The sequence below is a fragment of the Canis lupus genome, chromosome 3, assembly GCF_048164855.1.
Source record: "Canis lupus baileyi chromosome 3, mCanLup2.hap1, whole genome shotgun sequence".
Classification (NCBI taxonomy): domain Eukaryota; kingdom Metazoa; phylum Chordata; class Mammalia; order Carnivora; family Canidae; genus Canis; species Canis lupus.
In genome coordinates, this window is record NC_132840.1 from 6,449,020 (window position 1) to 6,467,605 (window position 18,586).

Sequence of the window (18,586 nt, forward strand, 5' to 3'; positions counted from 1 at the left end):
ACAAATATGATAGCAGAAGTGAAAAACATATTGGTTTAAAAAATAAAGATGAGAACACTTCCTAAAATGTAGAACAAAAAAAGAGGATAATATGGGATCCAGGAAACAAGAAATCAAACTAGGGAGGATAAAAAGAGAAATCTATGAAATGATGATAAAGGAATATCCCAGGGTAATAGTTCTATACTTGCCCTAAGGGATGTTATTAATTTATTGCTCCTCAGCTCCAAACCCAACCTTCTTCACCCAATTGTAAAACTGAAACTAGACTCTATGACTGCTATTCTATGGCTAGCATTGATGTTAGTCTCTCTTATTAGCAAGTGCTAGAAGTATAATACAAGATTGGAGAGAAATAAGGGACTTTTTCTCCTTTTGGTGTTCTGGCAAGTGGAAGTAGATGCATTATAACAGAGGTTCATAATTTCTTTAAGGTATAATTGTCCAGTGATTCCACTCCTAGGTATCTATCCAAGAGAAATAAAAATGCAAACTTCCCACAAAGAATTGTCAGCCATTGTTCACAGTAACATTATTCATGGTGCCAGGATCTAGAAGCAATCCAAATATCATCAACCGGTGAATAAACAAGTTGTAGTACATCCATATTATGGAATATTCAGTCAGCAGTAAAAAGGAACAAATATTAACAAAATTGGTTTATCTCAAATACATTACACATTAAGTAAAATAGGTCAAACAAAAAAAATAGGTCAAACACAAAAGATTATTTAACATATAATTCAATTTATGTGAAATTATATAAAAAGAAAACCAGCAATGAAAAACACATCAATGGGGATCCCTGAGTGGCTCAGTGGTTTGGTGCCTGCCTTTGGCTCAGGGCGTGATCCTGGAGACCCAGGATCGAGTCCCACATCGGGCTCCCTGCATGGAGCCTGCTTCTCTCTCTGCCTGTGTCTCTGCTTCTCTCTCTCTCTCTCTCATGAATAAATAAATAAAGTATTAAAAAAAAAAAAAGAAAAACACATCAATGGCTGCCTGGGCCTGAAGATGGGGAATGGGACTGTCTACAAAAGGATACAAAGAAACATTTTAAGGTGAGTGAACTGTTCTATTATTTTAATTGTCGTGGTAGTTATGCAATGGTAAAAAATTATCATAAACTGTACAATTAAAATGTCATTATCATTGTATGTAAATAGTATCTTAAATTTTCAGAAAAAAATTTAAAGCAAAAGAGTAACATTACTGGGCAGTTTATAGCAATGTAGCTGTAAAATCATATATGGCAACAACACAAAGAACAAACGGATATGTGAGCATGCTATTGCAAACATCTTACAATATACATTAATGGAATAGTATTAGTTGAATATAGACCATGATCAGTTAAAGATGTATAGTATAAACCCTAAAGCAATCACTTAAAAAACCAGGAATGTTTAGCTAATAATCTAAAGTGAGCTAGAATATCTTAAAATGATATAAATGAAGAAAGGAGAGTAGAAAAGAACAGTGAACAAATGGTATAAATAGGAAAAAAGTAGCAATATGGTAGACTTAAACCCAAACATACTAATATTTACATTAAACATAAATGAAGTGATCACATCAATTAAAAACTAGAAATTGTCATACAGGATTTTAAAAAGGCCAAACTATATGCCGTCTACAAGAAACCCATGGTAAAGACATAGATTATGAGAGTATGTCCATCAATGAATGGATAAACAAAATGTGATATACTCACACAATGGAAAACTATTTGGCTATAAAAGGGAATGAAGTACTGAAACACACTAAAATGTGGATGAATGTTGAAAACATGCTACATGAAAGAGGCCAGTCACAAAAGATCATATATTACATAATTTCATTCATATGAAATATCCAGAATAGGCCAATCTATAGAGATAGAAAGAAGATTGTGCATGGGGGATGCAGGCAAGTAGTTAAAGGGTACAGAGTTTCTTTCTGAAGTGATGACAATATTCTAAATTTGACCATAGTTGCACGTATCTGTAAATACTAAACTACTGAATTACATACTTTAAATGGGCAAATTGTGTGGCATGTGAATTACATCTCAATAAAGCTTTTTTTAAATTTTTTTTCAATAAAGCTTTTTAAAAAAGGAATGAAATACTGATATAAACATGCATAAACCTTGCAAACATTATGCTAAATGAAAGAAGCCAGTCATAAAAGGTCACATGTTATATAATTCAAATTTATATAAAACAGATTAAGAAAAAAAGAAAAAATCCATATAAAAAGTCTAGAATAGGCAAATATATAGGGACAGAAAATAGTTTAGTGGTTGCCTAAGCTGAGGAGGTAGGGAGAACAGCTGGAGGAAATATGAAGGGTGACTGCTAAAAGGTATGAGGTTTTATTTTAGGATGATAAAAGTATTCTAAGATTAATTGTGGTAATGGTTGCACAATTCTGTGAGTATACTAAAAACCAATGAAATGTATACTTTGAACAGGTCAATCGAATCAAATGTGATTTACATCTCAGTAAAGCTGTTACAAAAATTATATATATGGCAGGATGTTTACTCGAGAGTTGTCTACACTGGGCACAGATTGAATATAATCTGAATATCCCTCAACAAAAGACTAGTTAAATAAATTTATAATAATCTATAATAATGAATGTTAGTCATTTAAAAGAATGAAATTACATACTATTATACTAAGTTGAGCACTATGCTTTTATTTTTAAAAATGCATGCACAGGGTGCCTAGGTGGCTCAGTCAGTTGAGTGTCTGACTCTTGACCTCAGCTCAGATCTTGATCTCAGGGTTGTGACTTCAAGCCCCATGTTGGACTCCATATTGAGCTTGGAGCCTACTTAAAAAATAAATGAAAATGGATGTGCATACAAAGACACAAAGCATACATACACAGAAAAAATACTGAAACGTACACATATACAGTCACATATGTAAAGAAAGAGATTATTACTTCTCCATCCTTTTTCTCTTATACAAACTTTGGATCTCTATCTTCCATGTCTTATTTTTTCAGTATTAATCTCCACTTTTTAAAAATCTTTTTCTTCCTATTCTCAAAGATGGATTCTCAAGTACCAATAATGAATTTTAAATTTGAAACCATTAAGATCTGGGTCTCCTGAATGGCCAGTCAGTTAAGTGTTGGACTCTTTTTTTTTTTTAAAGGTTTTATTTATTTATTCATGAGACACAGAGAGAGAGAGAGAGAGAGAGAGAGAGAGAGAGAGAGAGAGAGGCAGAGACATAGATGGAGGGATAAGCAGGCTCCACACAGGGAGCCCGATGCAGGACTTGATCCCCAGACTCCAGGACCATGCCCTGAGCTGAAGGCAGATGCTCAACCACTGAGCTACCCAGGCGTCCCAAGTGGTGGATTCTTGATTTTGGCTCTGGTCATGATCTCCTGGGTTGTGGGATCAAGCCTTGTGATGGGCTAAGTGCTCAGTGGGGGGTCTGCTTGAGATTCTCTCTCTGCCTCTCCCTCTCCCCACCCACACACACTCACTCTCTCTCTCACTAGAACAAATCTTTTTATTTCTTTTCATTTTTATTTTTTAAAAAGATTTTATTTATTTGTCAGAGAGAGAGAAAGAGCACTAGCAGGGGGAATGGCAGGTATAGGTAGAAGTAGGCTCCCTGCTGAGCAAGGAGCTCAATGTAATACTTGATCCCAGGGTCCTGGGATCATGACCCAAGCTGAAAGCAGACACTTAACTGGCTGAGCCACCCAGGCATCCCTAGAACAAAGCTTTTTAAAAACATATTGAAGTAAAAAAAATAACTTAGCAAGAAAAATCTTTTACCCTCCAACCTCTACTGTAGAAAATACTTGAAAAGAGTTCTAGGGATTCATGGGTGGCGCAGCGGTTTAGCACCTGCCTTTGGCCCAGGGCACGATCCTGGAGACCCGGGATCGAATCCCACGTCGGGCTCCCGGTGCATGGAGCCTGCTTCTCCCTCTGCCTGTGTCTCTGCCTCTCTCTCTCTCTCTCTCTCTCTCTCTCTCTGTGACTATCATAAATAAATAAAAATAATTAAAAAAAAAAGAAAAGAGCTCTATATTCTTTGAAACAAAAAGCCAACCTCATTTCTTTCTCTTTCAAGGTGTTCTAGTCTGTGTAGAAGTTCCTTTGCTTTTTTCCAGTACTCTTCAAAATTCTTCTCTTTAGTATTTATGTATTTTAATTGTTCTTCATTTTCACCAAAAGGATATTCTCCTAGACTTAGAGATAGTTTCTCAGCTTTGTAATATGGGGAAAAATAGTGAATTTATCCATTAGTAGAATGGTTTTTTTTTGACACTTTAAATATAATTTTAATACTTTTAATAAGGACAACATTATACCCCATACCCCCTCCTCTAAATTTTGCCCATCCAGACTATCTTAATTGTTTAGGTAGTACTAAAAATAAATGGAAAGCAAGTGTTTGGCAGAAGCCCAAGCCCCAGTCATAAATTAGAACTTTACTCTTCAGAGTTAGAAGAGAAAGAACATTATGAAAATATGTTATGCCAGGCACATAAACATCCTCAGGTATGTGGAAACTGGTTTTAAGGTAGTGTTTTGTTTTTTTTTTAGCAGTTTTCATAAAGCAGTTCTTCCCTATAATCTTTAAGTTTTCTTTTTACATATTGCAGCAGCAGCAATTTTTCTTTCATAAAGACCAATTCAAAGGCCATGATTCCTTCAATGCATGCTCCCTCCTATCACAGGGTCTTTGTGCCTCACTGTTGCTTATGGTTGACCTAGTTAACACTATACATTCAGATCTCAGCTCAAGAGTCACTTCCTCTGAAGCCTTTTCTGCTGCAAGTTGAGGTCACAGTATTTTGTTATATTCTAAGATCTATGCTCCATTCATTCCTAACCCTTAGGTTAATATTTAATAATTCATTCTTTTTTTTTTTTTAGATTTTTCAGTGACTATTTATCTAGTTAAAATTAGCTCTATGAGTGCAGACTGTTTCTTAATCACTATATCCCTAAAACCTAACACAGTGCCTGGTAAATAATAGGCACTCAAATATGTTTTAAATAAGTAAACAAATGTAATTCATAATTTAACTGTAAGTTACCTGTAGGCCTCAAATTTAAGTCCTACAACTAAATTGTCCACTTTGCATAAAATAAGTGAATTATCTATACTGTTGCTCTCTTCCACATAGGTTTTTTATATGCTGAAATACTCTAGTTGTCATATTCTGCTTTTCAAACATAAGAAGAGACTGGGAGCCTAAGGGGTTTGGTTCATCAAAGAAGATAAACTTCAGTATTTTTTTTAAGTAACAATAAACTTACCAATTTTTTTGCAATTGTGAAGCACAAAAGTGGCAGCTTTGTTTAGTTCCTCATTCTGTGATTCAGTTAAGGCTTGTATCATGAGTGGAAGACCATTGTATTTAAAAAGATCATACTGATTTTCCTCTGGAACACATATCAAAATTGAAAGCGGAATACAGTTATTTTTTCATATACTATCTACATAAGGTCATAATTGTTCCTTGTGATTTTTTTAAAAAGATTTTATTTAAAAAAAATAAAAATAAAAAAAAATAAAAAGATTTTATTTATTTATTCACAAGAGACATAGAGAGGCAGAGGGAGAAGCAGGCTCCCTGTGGGGAGCCTGTTGCAGGACACAATCCCAGGACCTCGGGATCACAACCTGAGCAGAAGGCAGATGCTCAACCATTGAGCCACCCTGGTGACCCTCTTCTTTGTGATAATTATGAACATAGTTTAAATCTTAAGAAAGAGTAAAACAAATAGTTTCAAAAGTATTTTCCATTTAGGAAATTATCTTCTGATATAAAATAGCTGCCTCATAAGTGATGATCTCTGAAATACAGCCACAGGATAGAGTCATACCTCGTAAAACAAACAAACAAACAAACAAACAAAAACAGCCCTCATGTGGTTTTAAAAAAAGTTATAGTTGGGGAAAAATGGGTAAAAAAGGTATACTGTCAGATTAAACCTCAATAAAAAATAAAAATAAAAAATTTACAAGGTAGAATAAATCCAGAGCACCTGGGTGACTTAGTTGGATAAGCACCCAACTCTTGATTTCAGCTTAGGTCATGATCTCAGGGTTGTGGGATTGAGCCCCATGTCAGGCTCTGTGCTAGGTGTGGAGCCTGCCTAAGATTCTTTCTCTCACTCTCACTCCCCTCCTCCCTTCCCTCCCACTCTTTAAAAAAAAAAAAAAAAAAAGGAGGTAGAAAAGGTAGAATACAAGGAGGAATTGATTCCAATTACATTGGTGAAAGATGTTGAGGGGCTAAGTGCCTAAACCGGCATTGGGCAGAAAGGGATAAGGAGGGGCACGGATGAAGGAAGATGAGGAGCAATATGACTAGTGTGGGGCCTGAATGACTTAAAGAAAGGCAGTACTTCCAAGTCTTTCATATGAAAATAAGAAAAAAAAAACAAAAATGGATTTCCACTCCACTATTTTAATAAGCACACTAAACAAATTCAATACTTACCACAATCCTCTGTGCAATGACCAAGAGTAAGTATGATGCTAAATTTTTCTCCTGAATCCAGACTTTCATGAAGCAGTAATGTCAGAAGTTTTGAAACAATCTGATACTTGGATAGTATTATTCCAAAAGTAGCTATTGGTATAAAATAGAAAAAAAAACTTAAAACTTATAACTATATATATAACTATATATACATATATATACACACACACATATATACTATTTGTCAGATCTTATCCTAGGAGAACGATACAATATCAATATAATATCTAATATTTGTATCTCATATGTATGTGACTATAAATGTATTGTAATAAGATAATAGCTTATATAGCCCTCATTAATCTCTCTTTCAAACTAAAGACAATTTATTAAAGCCTGTTTTATGAAGAATGGTTTCTTTTTAATTATCCTACATTGCTGTGAAGTATGAAGTCAATAGTACACCTTCCTAAAAGGTGAATATACTTACTCCCACCTTACATAACCCTTCTTATCTAGTGGACTATAGACCCCTCTATGTAACTAATTCCTGTCCATCACTGAAATACATTATTAGCTGGCCATGGTTCTACTGATGTTAATGACACAGTGAAGAACACCTGAAGCTATGATGCCATGTTACAAAATTCAAGAAGCTGACGTTTTAAGCTATACTTCTAAGGGGGTTTTAACAGAGTTCACCCAGCATCTAATAATATTCATACCAACACTAAGGTTGTAAATTCTTCAAGGGACTATATCTTTCTTTTTGCATATTTTTTTATTGGAGTTCAATTTGCCAACATACAGCATAACACCCAGTGCTTATCCTGTCAAGTGCCCCCCTCAGTGCCCGTCACCCAGTCACCCCAACCCCCGCCAACCTCCCTTTCCACCACCCCTTGTTCGTTTCCCAGAGTTAGGAGTCTCTCATGTTCTGTCACCCTCACTGATATTTTCCACTCATTTTCTCTCCTTCCCCCTTTATTCCCTTTCACTATTTTTTATATTCCCCAAATAAGACCATATAATGTTTGTTCAAGGGACTGTATCTTAATCATTTTTGTAACTCTAGAGCTCACAAGAAGCCCAGCACAAAACAGGCCCTAAATAACTGATTTTTTAAAAAATCATCTTATTTTTCAGTTATTTGTGAATATCAAGAATTGCTTATTACATAGATTTACAGAATATCATTCCTCAGTGTCTCTATATGTGAGAAGCTGCCACAGGTTCAAGTCTGGATCTGCCACACGCTAATTACGGCTGGGTAAGTTAGATCCCATACTGATAAGAGGCATACCTTAATTCTTTATATAATTTTTAAAAACCTACAAATTGGGTTTTCCATTGTTTATCTTTCTATGATGTCCCTTCATTTCCCACCTAAAGTCTTTAATTTAATACTGCTTTTTCAGTGAAACAAAGGTTTAGAAATGACAGAATCTAACTTGAAGTCAAAGGACCCTTAGGGAAAGACATTTTTAAGATTCCCTCCCACTTGTGAGAAACTGAAAGTCCAGTCCATGTTTGTGTTCAGTCTATTTCAACACTCACCATGCTGAATTCAAACAAAACTCAAGTGCAGAAAAATTACTAAGCATGTTCACTCACGATTATCAGCAATACACGCATCCACTGTCTTTGTCACCACCACTGCAAGCTTAGCACTGGAAAGAGTCTTGTGTGAATCTGATTCCAGTTGCACAAGAACTTGAGACAATACATCCAGTCCACCCACAGATATAAAGTATTTCTGAACATATGCTTAAGGAATAAAGTAGAACTATTAATAAAAGTGTTTGATCCATTCAATTAATTTACACTAAATATGACATTAACATGTCTTTTTCAAATACTAAAAAGTCCCAAAACTAAAAAATGAAAAATTCAATCTTTACATGTGTATATACATAATCATAAAACGAACAGGTCATTTACTCGGGTAAAAAATGCACTTTTACATAGAACTAACTACATATATAGTACACTTTCTCATGTGTTAGATTTTTTTTTGTTTCATTTAGCAAGAACTGGTATATTTTGCAAGAATGACACTAGTAAACTAGAGGATATCTCAATAGAGATATGAAGAATAGATTCATTCATTCATTCATTGAAATACCAAGTATTTCAATTGGTATTGAATTGGTATTTCAATTAGCAAGCTGAATTCTAACATAACTCACTTCCCAGACTGCTTCAATCTACAAAGGGCAAAGTAATTATTCCAAAGGAACACGTATTTTATCTACTTTATTTAACTCTAATTCTTTTACTTCTTAGAACATAAAATTATAACATATTATTTAGAGTTATAACAACTATTCCAAGCAGATTCAGTGAAAAATACATATTTTTGAAAGTCTGAAGCATCTTGTTCCCCTGTTGAAAATAATTCTGATGGGAAAGTATCCCATGGGTCTATGCATTCAATAGTCTTTACAGCCCCTATCCTAGCAGTGGGCTTATAACAAATGGATACATAGGTGTGATTATAATTCTGCCACAACAAAAAAAAAAAAAAAAAATTCTGCCACAAATCTTCCACAGTCTACCCGAATACCACAAATTGAGCCAAAATGATTTAAACGAGAAAATTACTTTCTGTGTTCAATAAAATATGAAGATCTTAACTTTAAAAAAAAAATCAAGTTCAGGGACACCTGGTTGGTGCAGTTGGTTAAGACTCTTGGTTTTGGCTCAGGTCATGATCTCAGGGCTGTGAGACTGAGCCCTGTGTTGGGCTCTGTGCTCACTGCAGAATCAGCTTGGGATTCTCCTCCCTTTCTGCCCCTCCTGCTCGTTCTCTCTTTCTCTTTCTCAAATAAATAAATAAATCTTTAAAAATATTAAAAATCAAGTTCAGAATTTTCTACATCTGTGAAAGGAACTGTTAGGAAATGTTACTGAGGGATAAATATTTTCAATATTATAGAGACTCCAAAAGAGGCTTATATTCTGCAAGGTATTTTCTTTAAAAAACTCTTGAGGGCAGGCCTGGTGGCACAGCGGTTTAGTGCTGCCTGCAGCGTGGAGTGTGATCCTGGAGACCGGGGATTGAGTCCCGCGTCGGGCTCCCTGCATGGAGCCTGCTTCTCTCTCTGCCTGTGTCTCTGCCTTTCTCTCTCTCTCTCTCTCTCTCTGGGTCTCTATGAATAAGTAAATTTAAAAAATCTTAAAAAAAAAAAAACTTTTGAAAGAAGAAGTATTTTTAAATGCTTAAAAATGGCATTGTGGGGATCCCTGGGTGGCGCAGCGGTTTGGTGCCTGCCTTTGGCCCAGGGCGCAATCCTGGAGACCCGGGATCGAATCCCACGTCGGGCTCCCAGTGCATGGAGCCTGCTTCTCCCTCTGCCTATGTCTCTGCCTCTCTCTCTCTCTCTCTCTCTGTGTGACTATCATAAATAAATAAAATTTTTTAAAAAATGGCATTGTGTTACCACAATTTCTAGTAATAGCTTACATAATAAAAATTCAGGCTTATAAGAAATAAGAACATTCTAGTCTACATTTGTACATTGAATATTTCAAATTTTATCTAATCTATATTTTCACACCAGTTTCCTGAGTAATGAGGTCCTAAAATTATTACTATTCCAAGTTGACTTTTAGAGAAAAAGGAAATGTCAAAGCATCACGGAAAGAAAATCCAATTTTTGGAATTATAGAGGTATATTCCTTGCACATAAAACATGATTATTTGCTTTAAATATGTGAATATAGGTATATACCAACAATGTGTGATAAAGTTCTAGTTGCTCCAAATCCTTATCAACATTTGATAATATTAACCTTTCTGCTTTTAGTCAGCATGAGTGTACAGTGGTATCCTTGGGGTTTTAGTTTGGATTTCTCTGATGACTAATGATTTCGAGCACCTTTTCAAAAATTTTTCATTGCTTATTTACAATTTAATATTCATATCTTCTTTGGTTAATTATTTGTCCAAATCTTGCCCATTTTTTAATCATTAGGTTGTTTTTTGTCTTTCCGATTTTTAAGTGTTCTTATCTATATAATTTGGGTACAAGTTCTTTATCAGATGTACATTTCACAAATATTTTATCCCAGTCTATGGCTTGCCTTTTCATTTTAACATGTCTTTTGAAGAGTTAAAACTTTTAATTTCAGTGAAATCCAATTTATCATTTTTTCCTTAGTGGTTCATACTTTTTGCGTTCTACGAAATCTTGGTCTTCTACCAAGTTATAAAGATTTGCTCCTATGTTTTTGCATAGTTTTTCAATTTCAGTTCTTACATTTAGGTCTATGGATCATTTCAGGTTTATTTTTGTAAACAGTGTAAAATTAAGGTTGAGATTCATATTATGTGTATAGATATTCACTGTTTCCAGCACCATTTGTTGAAAAGACAAATTCCCACATGGAATTATTATGGCATCTTTGTAGAAAATCAACAACTATATATGTGTGGGTCTATTTCTGGGCTATTTTGTTCCATTGATCTGTCTACACCTATACCAATTCCACATTTTCTTGATTACTATATGAGAAGTATCAAAATCAAGTAATATAAATCCCTTAATTTTGACCTTTTCCAGAACAGTATTGACTATCCTGGTCCTTTTACATTTCCATGTAAATTTTTTTTTTTTTTTTATTTATGATAGGCACACAGTGAGAGAGAGAGAGAGAGAGAGAGGCAGAGACACAGGCAGAGGGAGAAGCAGGCTCCATGCACCGGGAGCCCGACGTGGGATTCGATCCCGGGTCTCCAGGATCGCGCCCTGGGCCAAAGGCAGGCGCTAAACCGCTGCGCCACCCAGGGATCCCCCATGTAAATTTTAGAATCAATTTGTCAATTTCTACAGCAATGTCTGCTAGTATTTTGATGGGGGATGTTTTGAATCAAGAGATGAATTTGAGAAATGCCATTTAATAATACTGAGTCTTAGAATCAATGAGTATATATCTCCCATTAATTTAGGTTTTCATTATATTAGCAACATTTCCTAGTTTTCAGCATACAGACATCGCACAAATTTCATTAAATATATCCATATGTAGTTTTTTTTTCATATGTAGTTTTTTATATGATTGTAAACAATAATTTAAGTTCCCAATTACTTGTTGCTACTATACAGAAATACAGTTGATTTCTGTATATGACCTTGTATCCTAAAACCTGCTAAAATCACTTATTCATTCCTGTAGCTTTATTGTAGATTCTTCAATCACATCATGTATTAATAAATACTGTATTTTCTTCTTCCTTTTCAAATTCTATGCCTTTTATCTTCTTGACTTCTTTCACTGACTTGAACAACACTCAGGAAGATGTTAAAGCAGTGAGAGTGGACATTCTTGTTTTTTAACAATCTTGGAGTTGGGGAGGGGCACATGAAGTTTTTTACCATTAAATATGTTAGCTGTAATGTTTTGTACAGGCCCTTTATCACACTGAGAAGTTCTATCTATTCCTAGTTTACCAAAAGCTTTTGTCACAAATATATGTTGAACTATGTGAAAAGCTTTCCTTGCATCTTTTTCGATTATTGTATAGCTTTTCTTTTCTGTCATAGCCTGAGAATAAGGTAAATTTTCCAATGTTCAACCAATCTTGCATTTGTAAGATAAATGTCACTTGGTCCTAATATATATTATCCTTTCTGTATATTGCTGGACTTGGTTTGTTAATATTTTTTAATTTTTAATTATATATTTTTTTGAAATTTTGTTAAGTAAACTCTGCATCCACTAATGACTCCAAGATCAAGAGCCACATGCTCTACTGATTGAGCAAGCCAGGTGTCCCTGATTTGTTAGTGTTTTGTTAAGATGTTTGTACCTGTGTTCATAAAAGATACTGACTCTGCTTTCTTGTAAGGTCTTTTTCAAGTTTTAGTGAGGGAATAATGCTGACCTTCTAAATGTGTTGGCAAAGGGGTGCCTGGCTGGCTTAGTCATTAGAGCATACAACTCTTAATCTTGAAGTTGTGAGTTTGAGCCCCACATTGGGTGTAGAGAGTATTCAAGTAAAATAAAATAAAAATATTAAAATGTGCTGGGCAGTGTTTCATCCAAGTGTTCCAAGTTTCCAAGTGTTTCCTGGAAAGTTATGTAGAATTTATTTTCTTTAAATGTTTGGCATAATTCACTAGTAAACCCATCAGGGCCCAGAAATTCCTGTTTCAAGTTTTAAACTACAAATTCAATTTCTTTAATCCAAATAATAATATTCAGATTATCTATTTCTTCTGAGAGATCTTTGGTGGTTGGTGTCTTTCAAAGAATCTATCCAATTCATGCAAGTTCTCAAATTCAGTGGCATAGTTGTTTCTATTATTCCTTTATTATCCTCTTAATATCTGTTAAGATCTAGAGTGATGTCACCTCTTATTCCTGATATTAGTAATTTGGGGCCTCTCTTTTTATTTTGTAGCTAGTCTGGCTAGAGGATCCATTTCTTTTTATTTCCTTTTTGTTCTTTTTAAGATTATATTTATTTATTTAAGAGAGAGCAGAGAAAGAGAGAGAGTACAAGTGGGGAGGGGGTGGGCAGAGGGAGAGGGAGAAGCAGACTCCCCAGTGAGCATGGAGCCCACATGGGCCTCAATCCCAGGACCCTGGGATCACGATCTGAGCCGAAGGCAGACACCTAACTGACTGAGCCACCCAGGTGTCCCTAAAGAATCCATCTCATTGATTTTTTTAAAGGCCTACCTTCTTGTTTCATTGACTTTTTTACCCTATTCTGTTATTTTCTATTGCACTGGTTTCTGATCTCTATTTTTTTACTCTGAGTTTAACTTATTTTCTAGTTTCTTACATGGAAACTAATATAACTGATTTGAGATCTTTCTTCTTTCCTTCTACAAACTATGGTGCTATAAATTTCCCTCCAAACACTGCTTTTGCAGCAATCCAGTTTTTATTTAATTATTCATTAATTATTTATTTTTAGCAAACCAATTTTTTGAAAAGATTTTATTTATTTATTCGTAAAAGACACACACACACAGAGAGGCAGAGACAAAGGCAGAGGGAGAAGCAGGCTCCATGCAGGGAGCCCAACGTGGGACTCGATCCTGGGTCTCCAGGATCATGCCGTGGGCTGAAGGCGGTGCTAAACTGTTGAGCCACCAGGGTTGCCCAGCAAACGAATTTTTAAATGTGCTTTCATTATCATTCAGTTAAAAACACTTCTAATTTCTTTATGATTTATTCCTTTACTCATTGATTTTTGGGGTTTTTTTTTTTTAGGTCTTTTTTTTTTCCTTAAAGATTTTATTTATTTATTCATGAGAGACACCGAGAGAGAGAAGGAGAGGCAGAGACACAGGCAGAGGAAGAAGCAGGCTCCATGCAGGGAGCCCGACATGGGACCTGATCCTGGGTCTCCAGGATCATGCCCTGGGCTGAAGGCAGATGCCGAACCGCTGAGCCACCCAAGCTGCCCTTTAGGTCTTTTTTTTTTAGCACTGAGTTAATTTTCAGATTTTGGGACTTTTCTAGATGTTTCATTTTTATTCATTTCTAATTTAATTCTATGTGATCAGAGAATTAAAATTAAATTAAATTAAAACTCTGTGGGCTTTAGATTTCCTATCTAGTTGTTCTGTTTTGTAAAGGTATCTGGAGAGATTCAAAACTATGCTGCTACCTCCATCTTCCCACTTGTCTTCCTAACCATATCTACTTTCAAGATTTTCCTATCTGTAATAGTCTAAATGCAACCAAAATGACCCAACTTAGTATACTAAATTATTCCTTTAATTCAATTAATTTAATAATTAATTCAATAAGTTTTTGTTATGCTTTGAACTATGTTTCTTCAAGCAAAACCAAAGAATAATGAATACTTACTGTTATTTGCAAGAGTCAGTCCAATAAATGAACAAATAGGGCGAATTACCTCAGGTTTGATGCAATTTATTAGCCAGTCATTAGCATGCGGAAAAAGTGAACAGCAAAGCATTTGATTTTCATCTGAAAGAAGACAAAGTCAATTGTGTTTTAACATATTTGGAAAATATCAATTTATTTTTATTTTTTATATTTAAATATTTGAGATAATTACCATTTTGAGGATTGTTAACACAGACACACAAAGTACTACACACTGAAGACCATAACTGATAGCTCTGGAATGTATTTTTATCCGACAAATCCAACTCATATTTTGAAAGAACTGTCCTATTTGGTTAAAAAAAAGGCAGCAAATTAATACAAATGTGTTTAAATCTTAAGCAATAAATAATGACAAAAAATTTGTTTTCTTACCTGAACAACTGTGTAAGAACTGTAATACAACCAGTTTCTCTTACAAGTGTTTGTCCACTCCCTTAAAAAAAGACATGTAATGCACCAATATGGCTTTTGTTATAAATAATTTTGCAGAAGTGAAAAACATTTAAGTAGTACTTTTAATAAGCAACTTATAATCACTTTAAAGTATTACAAACACAGATTTACAATAGAGAAATATTTGTAATCACGACTATACATTGTCAATGCTCAGAGAATGACAGCATTCAAATTTCCTACAAAAATGAAAGAAATTTTAGCCAAGAGCTACATGGAATTTAAGGCCATTGTTGGCTGATACAGTAAACACAGCAACTAAATGGCTAATTCTGTGGAAAACAACCAAACTAATCATCAAATCCCTCTTTGCTTTCAAAGCTGTTCCTTTACAATGCTATTTAATATTTAAATAGCCAAATCACTTTACCTATTTCTTATAATAAATATTAAACAAATATACGCTATTCTCTTTTCTTTAAAGCTAGTAGTTCTCAGAAGTTAGTAAGATATAGGGGCTTCTGGGTGGCTCAGTCGGTTAAGTGTCCGACTCTTGATCTCAGGGTTTTGAGTTCAAACCCTAAGTTGGGCTCCAGGCTGGGTGTGGAGCCTACTTAAAAAAAAAAAAAAAAAAGACACTGATTTATAAAGACTAGAATAAAAGGGAGAATGGCTATTTCAATGTATTATTTTTAAAATGTTTCTACAACATAAAAGAATGTACTTACTATTATTTGAAACTAGAACCAAAATAACATATACAGTCATTCTTTTCAAATTTGTGTTTGAATCATTATTAGTTAAGAACGAAGTTAAGTCTTCAAACAATTCTGAAGTGCACAAAGTCTGCTGACAGTAAACTGAAAAATAAAAATTTCAATTTCTATGCATTAGCACAAGTTTTAAAAAATGCTGAACAAAATATAAAGTTGCCAAAGAGAGATACCTGGGTAGCTCAGTGGTTGGGCATCTATCTGCCTGGTCTCGGGGCGTGATCCTGGGGTCCCAGGATCAAGTCCTGCATAGGGCTCCCTGCATGGAGCCTGCTTCTCCCTCTGCCTATATCAATGCCTCTCTCTCTGTGCATCTCTCATGAATAAATAAATAAAATCTTTATTTTATGTAAGTATAAATTTTAAATATATATTTATATATTATATATAAATATAATTTTATATAAATATAAAAATTTAAAAAATAAAGTTGCCAAACAGTTCTCAACAAGATCTCAATTTTTTAAAAATTTTTATTTATTTATGATAGTCACAGAGAGAGAGAGAGAGAGAGAGAGAGGCAGAGACACAGGCAGAGGGAGAAGCAGGCTCCATGCACCGGGAGCCCGATGTGGGATTCGATCCCGGGTCTCCAGGATCGCGCCCTGGGCCAAAGGCAGGCGCTAAACCGCTGCGCCACCCAGGGATCCCCCAAGATCTCAATTTTTTTTAAAGATATTATTTATTTATCTGACAGAGACAGAGAGAATACAAGCAGGGGGAAAGGCAGGCAGAAGGAGAGAGAGAAGCAGACTTCCTGCTGAGCAGCGAGCTCAAGGCAGGGCTTGATCCCAGGGCCCTGAGTTCGTTACCGGAGTCAAAGGCAGATGCTTAGCCAACCAAGGTACCCAGATGTCCTAATCAGATCTCATTTCATTGACATTTATTAGTCATGCAACAAAATTTCTGACAAATTGATATGTGCTTACTCAATTAACAGACCAAAAAAGCAGTACCTTAATCAGAAATACTTAACTGAGGCTCTAAAATATGTACACAATCTCCTAGAATTTCTAATAAAAACTTAACAAAAAAATCAAATAGGAAAAAAAATTTAAGAGGAGTAAGTAAAACACAGCAAAAGAAAAATTTTAGAAAATTCAGTAACCTGCTTTAGAAAATAGACAAATGGGATCTCTGGGTGGCTCGGCGGTTTGGCGCCTGCCTTTGGCCCAGGGTGTGATCCTGGAGTCCTGGGATCGGGTCCTGAGTCGGGCTCCCAGCATGGAGCCTGCTTCTCCCTCTGCTTATGTCTCTGCCTCTCTCTCTATGTCTATCATGAATAAATAAATAAAATCTTAAAAAAAAAAAGAAAATAGACAAATGATGCTTGTGCTATTTTTAAGAACTTTCTAGAAATTGGGCAGCCTGGTTGGCTCAGCGGTTTAGCACCGCCTTCAGCTGAGGGCCTGATCCTGAAGACCCGGGATCGAGTCCCATGTAAGATTCCCTGCATGGAGCCTGCTTCTCTCTCTCTGCTTGTGTCTCTGCCTCTCTCTCTCTCTCTCTCTGTCACTCATGAATAGATAGATAAAATCTTTAAAGAAAAAAAAAAGAACTTTCTAGAAATTAAAATATCTTTCCAAAAAGCCAAAATGATACCTTACAGTAGAGTTTTGTGTGTGTGTGTGTGATATAATAATACAATAAACAGAGTTTTTAAAAAATCATTTGAGAGCACCTGACTGGCTCAGTCAGAAGAGCATGCAACTCTTGATTTGAGGTCGTGAGTTTGAGCCCTACACAGGGTGCAGAGATTACTAAAAACAAAACAAAACAAACCTTAAAAAAATAAATAAAATATTTTAAAAAATGATTTGAACACAGAGATATAATTAGTATTTTATCAATTATTTAGAACCACCTATTAGACTTTCTCTCAAAGGCAAGAACAGTGTCTCATTTATCCCAATGACTAGCACACAGCTTGGTTCCTACCAACTGATGAAAAAATATTTACAGATGAAAATTTTAGGGGCACTTGGGTGGCTCAATCGGCTAAGCATCCAACTCTTGATCTCAGCTCAGGTCTTGATCTCAGAGTCATGAGTTCAAGTGTTGCATTAGAAAAATTTAAGAATAGAAAGTTGTTTGACAAACCAATACTTTTGATTCAACTTCATTTTGGGTATACTATAAGAATACGTTACATAAATTTCCATACCTAGAGTATATTTATCCACATACAAGATGTTGTAGTTATCTTTGTCTTTTGTTTCAAATATGGAGATATATGGAGAATGAACTTAATAGAAAAACCAGAGGTAGACCCACTACATAGGCAAATTCATGAAACATTAATAACATCTAAATCAATGTGAAAAAGATCTTTTTAATGTGTTAGAATAGCTGGACTGCCACATAAAAAAGATAAAAGATTAAAATGGAGCATTCATCATGCCATAACCCAGGATAATTAAAAAGGAAAATATGAAAGTAAAAATAAAACTATACTAGTACCAAAAGTACACGTGGCTGGATTCCCCTAGGACCTTAGAGTATGGAAAACTTTCCTATGACTCAAAATCCAGAAGCAAAAAGGGGAAAGAATGACTAATTCTATTTTTGTAAAAAAATAAAAGACTTCTGCATGACAAAAAAAAAAAAAGCTAAGCACAGTGAGAGAGTGAAAAAAAAAAGTCTCCAACTAATGGCAAGAAAAATTGTGAAGGATTTTGAAATGAACAAAAATGAGTACTGAATGTCCAATCTAGCACACCCTTGTAGATTATCTAAGTCTTTCACTGTCTTTGGGCTATTTTACATCTCTGTAATTTGTAGAAAACTGATAGTAATCCAAGTCATTCATTTTTTAAAAGAGATTTATTTATTTTGAGAGAGAGAGCACAAGCGTACACATGAGCAGGAGGGCAGAAGGAGAGGGAGAAAGAATCTCACGTGGAGCACCACGCAGGGCTTGATCTCACAACCCTGGGATCATAACTTGAGCTAAAATCAAAAGTCAGATGCTTAATCAACTGCACCACCCAGGTGCCCCAGGTTATTGACTGCAGAAAGGGAAAACATTTTGGTCAGTCAAATGCAACTGACTGTTGCCCTATGGATATTGACCAGTTTGTGCCTAC

General features: G+C 35.1%; 1 protein-coding gene across 16 annotated transcripts in view; it reads right to left on the minus strand.

Annotated features, from left to right (window-relative positions):
• TERB1 (telomere repeat binding bouquet formation protein 1) overlaps positions 1-18,586 on the minus strand; it is a 50,411-nt gene that overhangs the window by 20,364 nt on the left and 11,461 nt on the right. For 15 of the 16 annotated variants that reach the window (XR_012025675.1, XM_072814270.1, XM_072814285.1 and 12 more), the window contains 8 exons: positions 15,456-15,587; positions 14,707-14,767; positions 14,504-14,619; positions 14,290-14,412; positions 8,074-8,226; positions 6,478-6,609; positions 5,288-5,413; positions 4,071-4,228 (listed from right to left, as the gene is read on the minus strand). Coding sequence is in view for 15 of the 16 variants with exons in the window: in XM_072814270.1 (XP_072670371.1) it covers positions 4,071-4,228; positions 5,288-5,413; positions 6,478-6,609; positions 8,074-8,226; positions 14,290-14,412; positions 14,504-14,619; positions 14,707-14,767; positions 15,456-15,587 (1,001 nt within the window). In the remaining variant the exon portion in view is untranslated. The remainder of the gene's footprint in view (positions 1-4,070; positions 4,229-5,287; positions 5,414-6,477; positions 6,610-8,073; positions 8,227-14,289; positions 14,413-14,503; positions 14,620-14,706; positions 14,768-15,455; positions 15,588-18,586) is intronic. The other variant, XM_072814301.1, reaches the window with a different exon arrangement.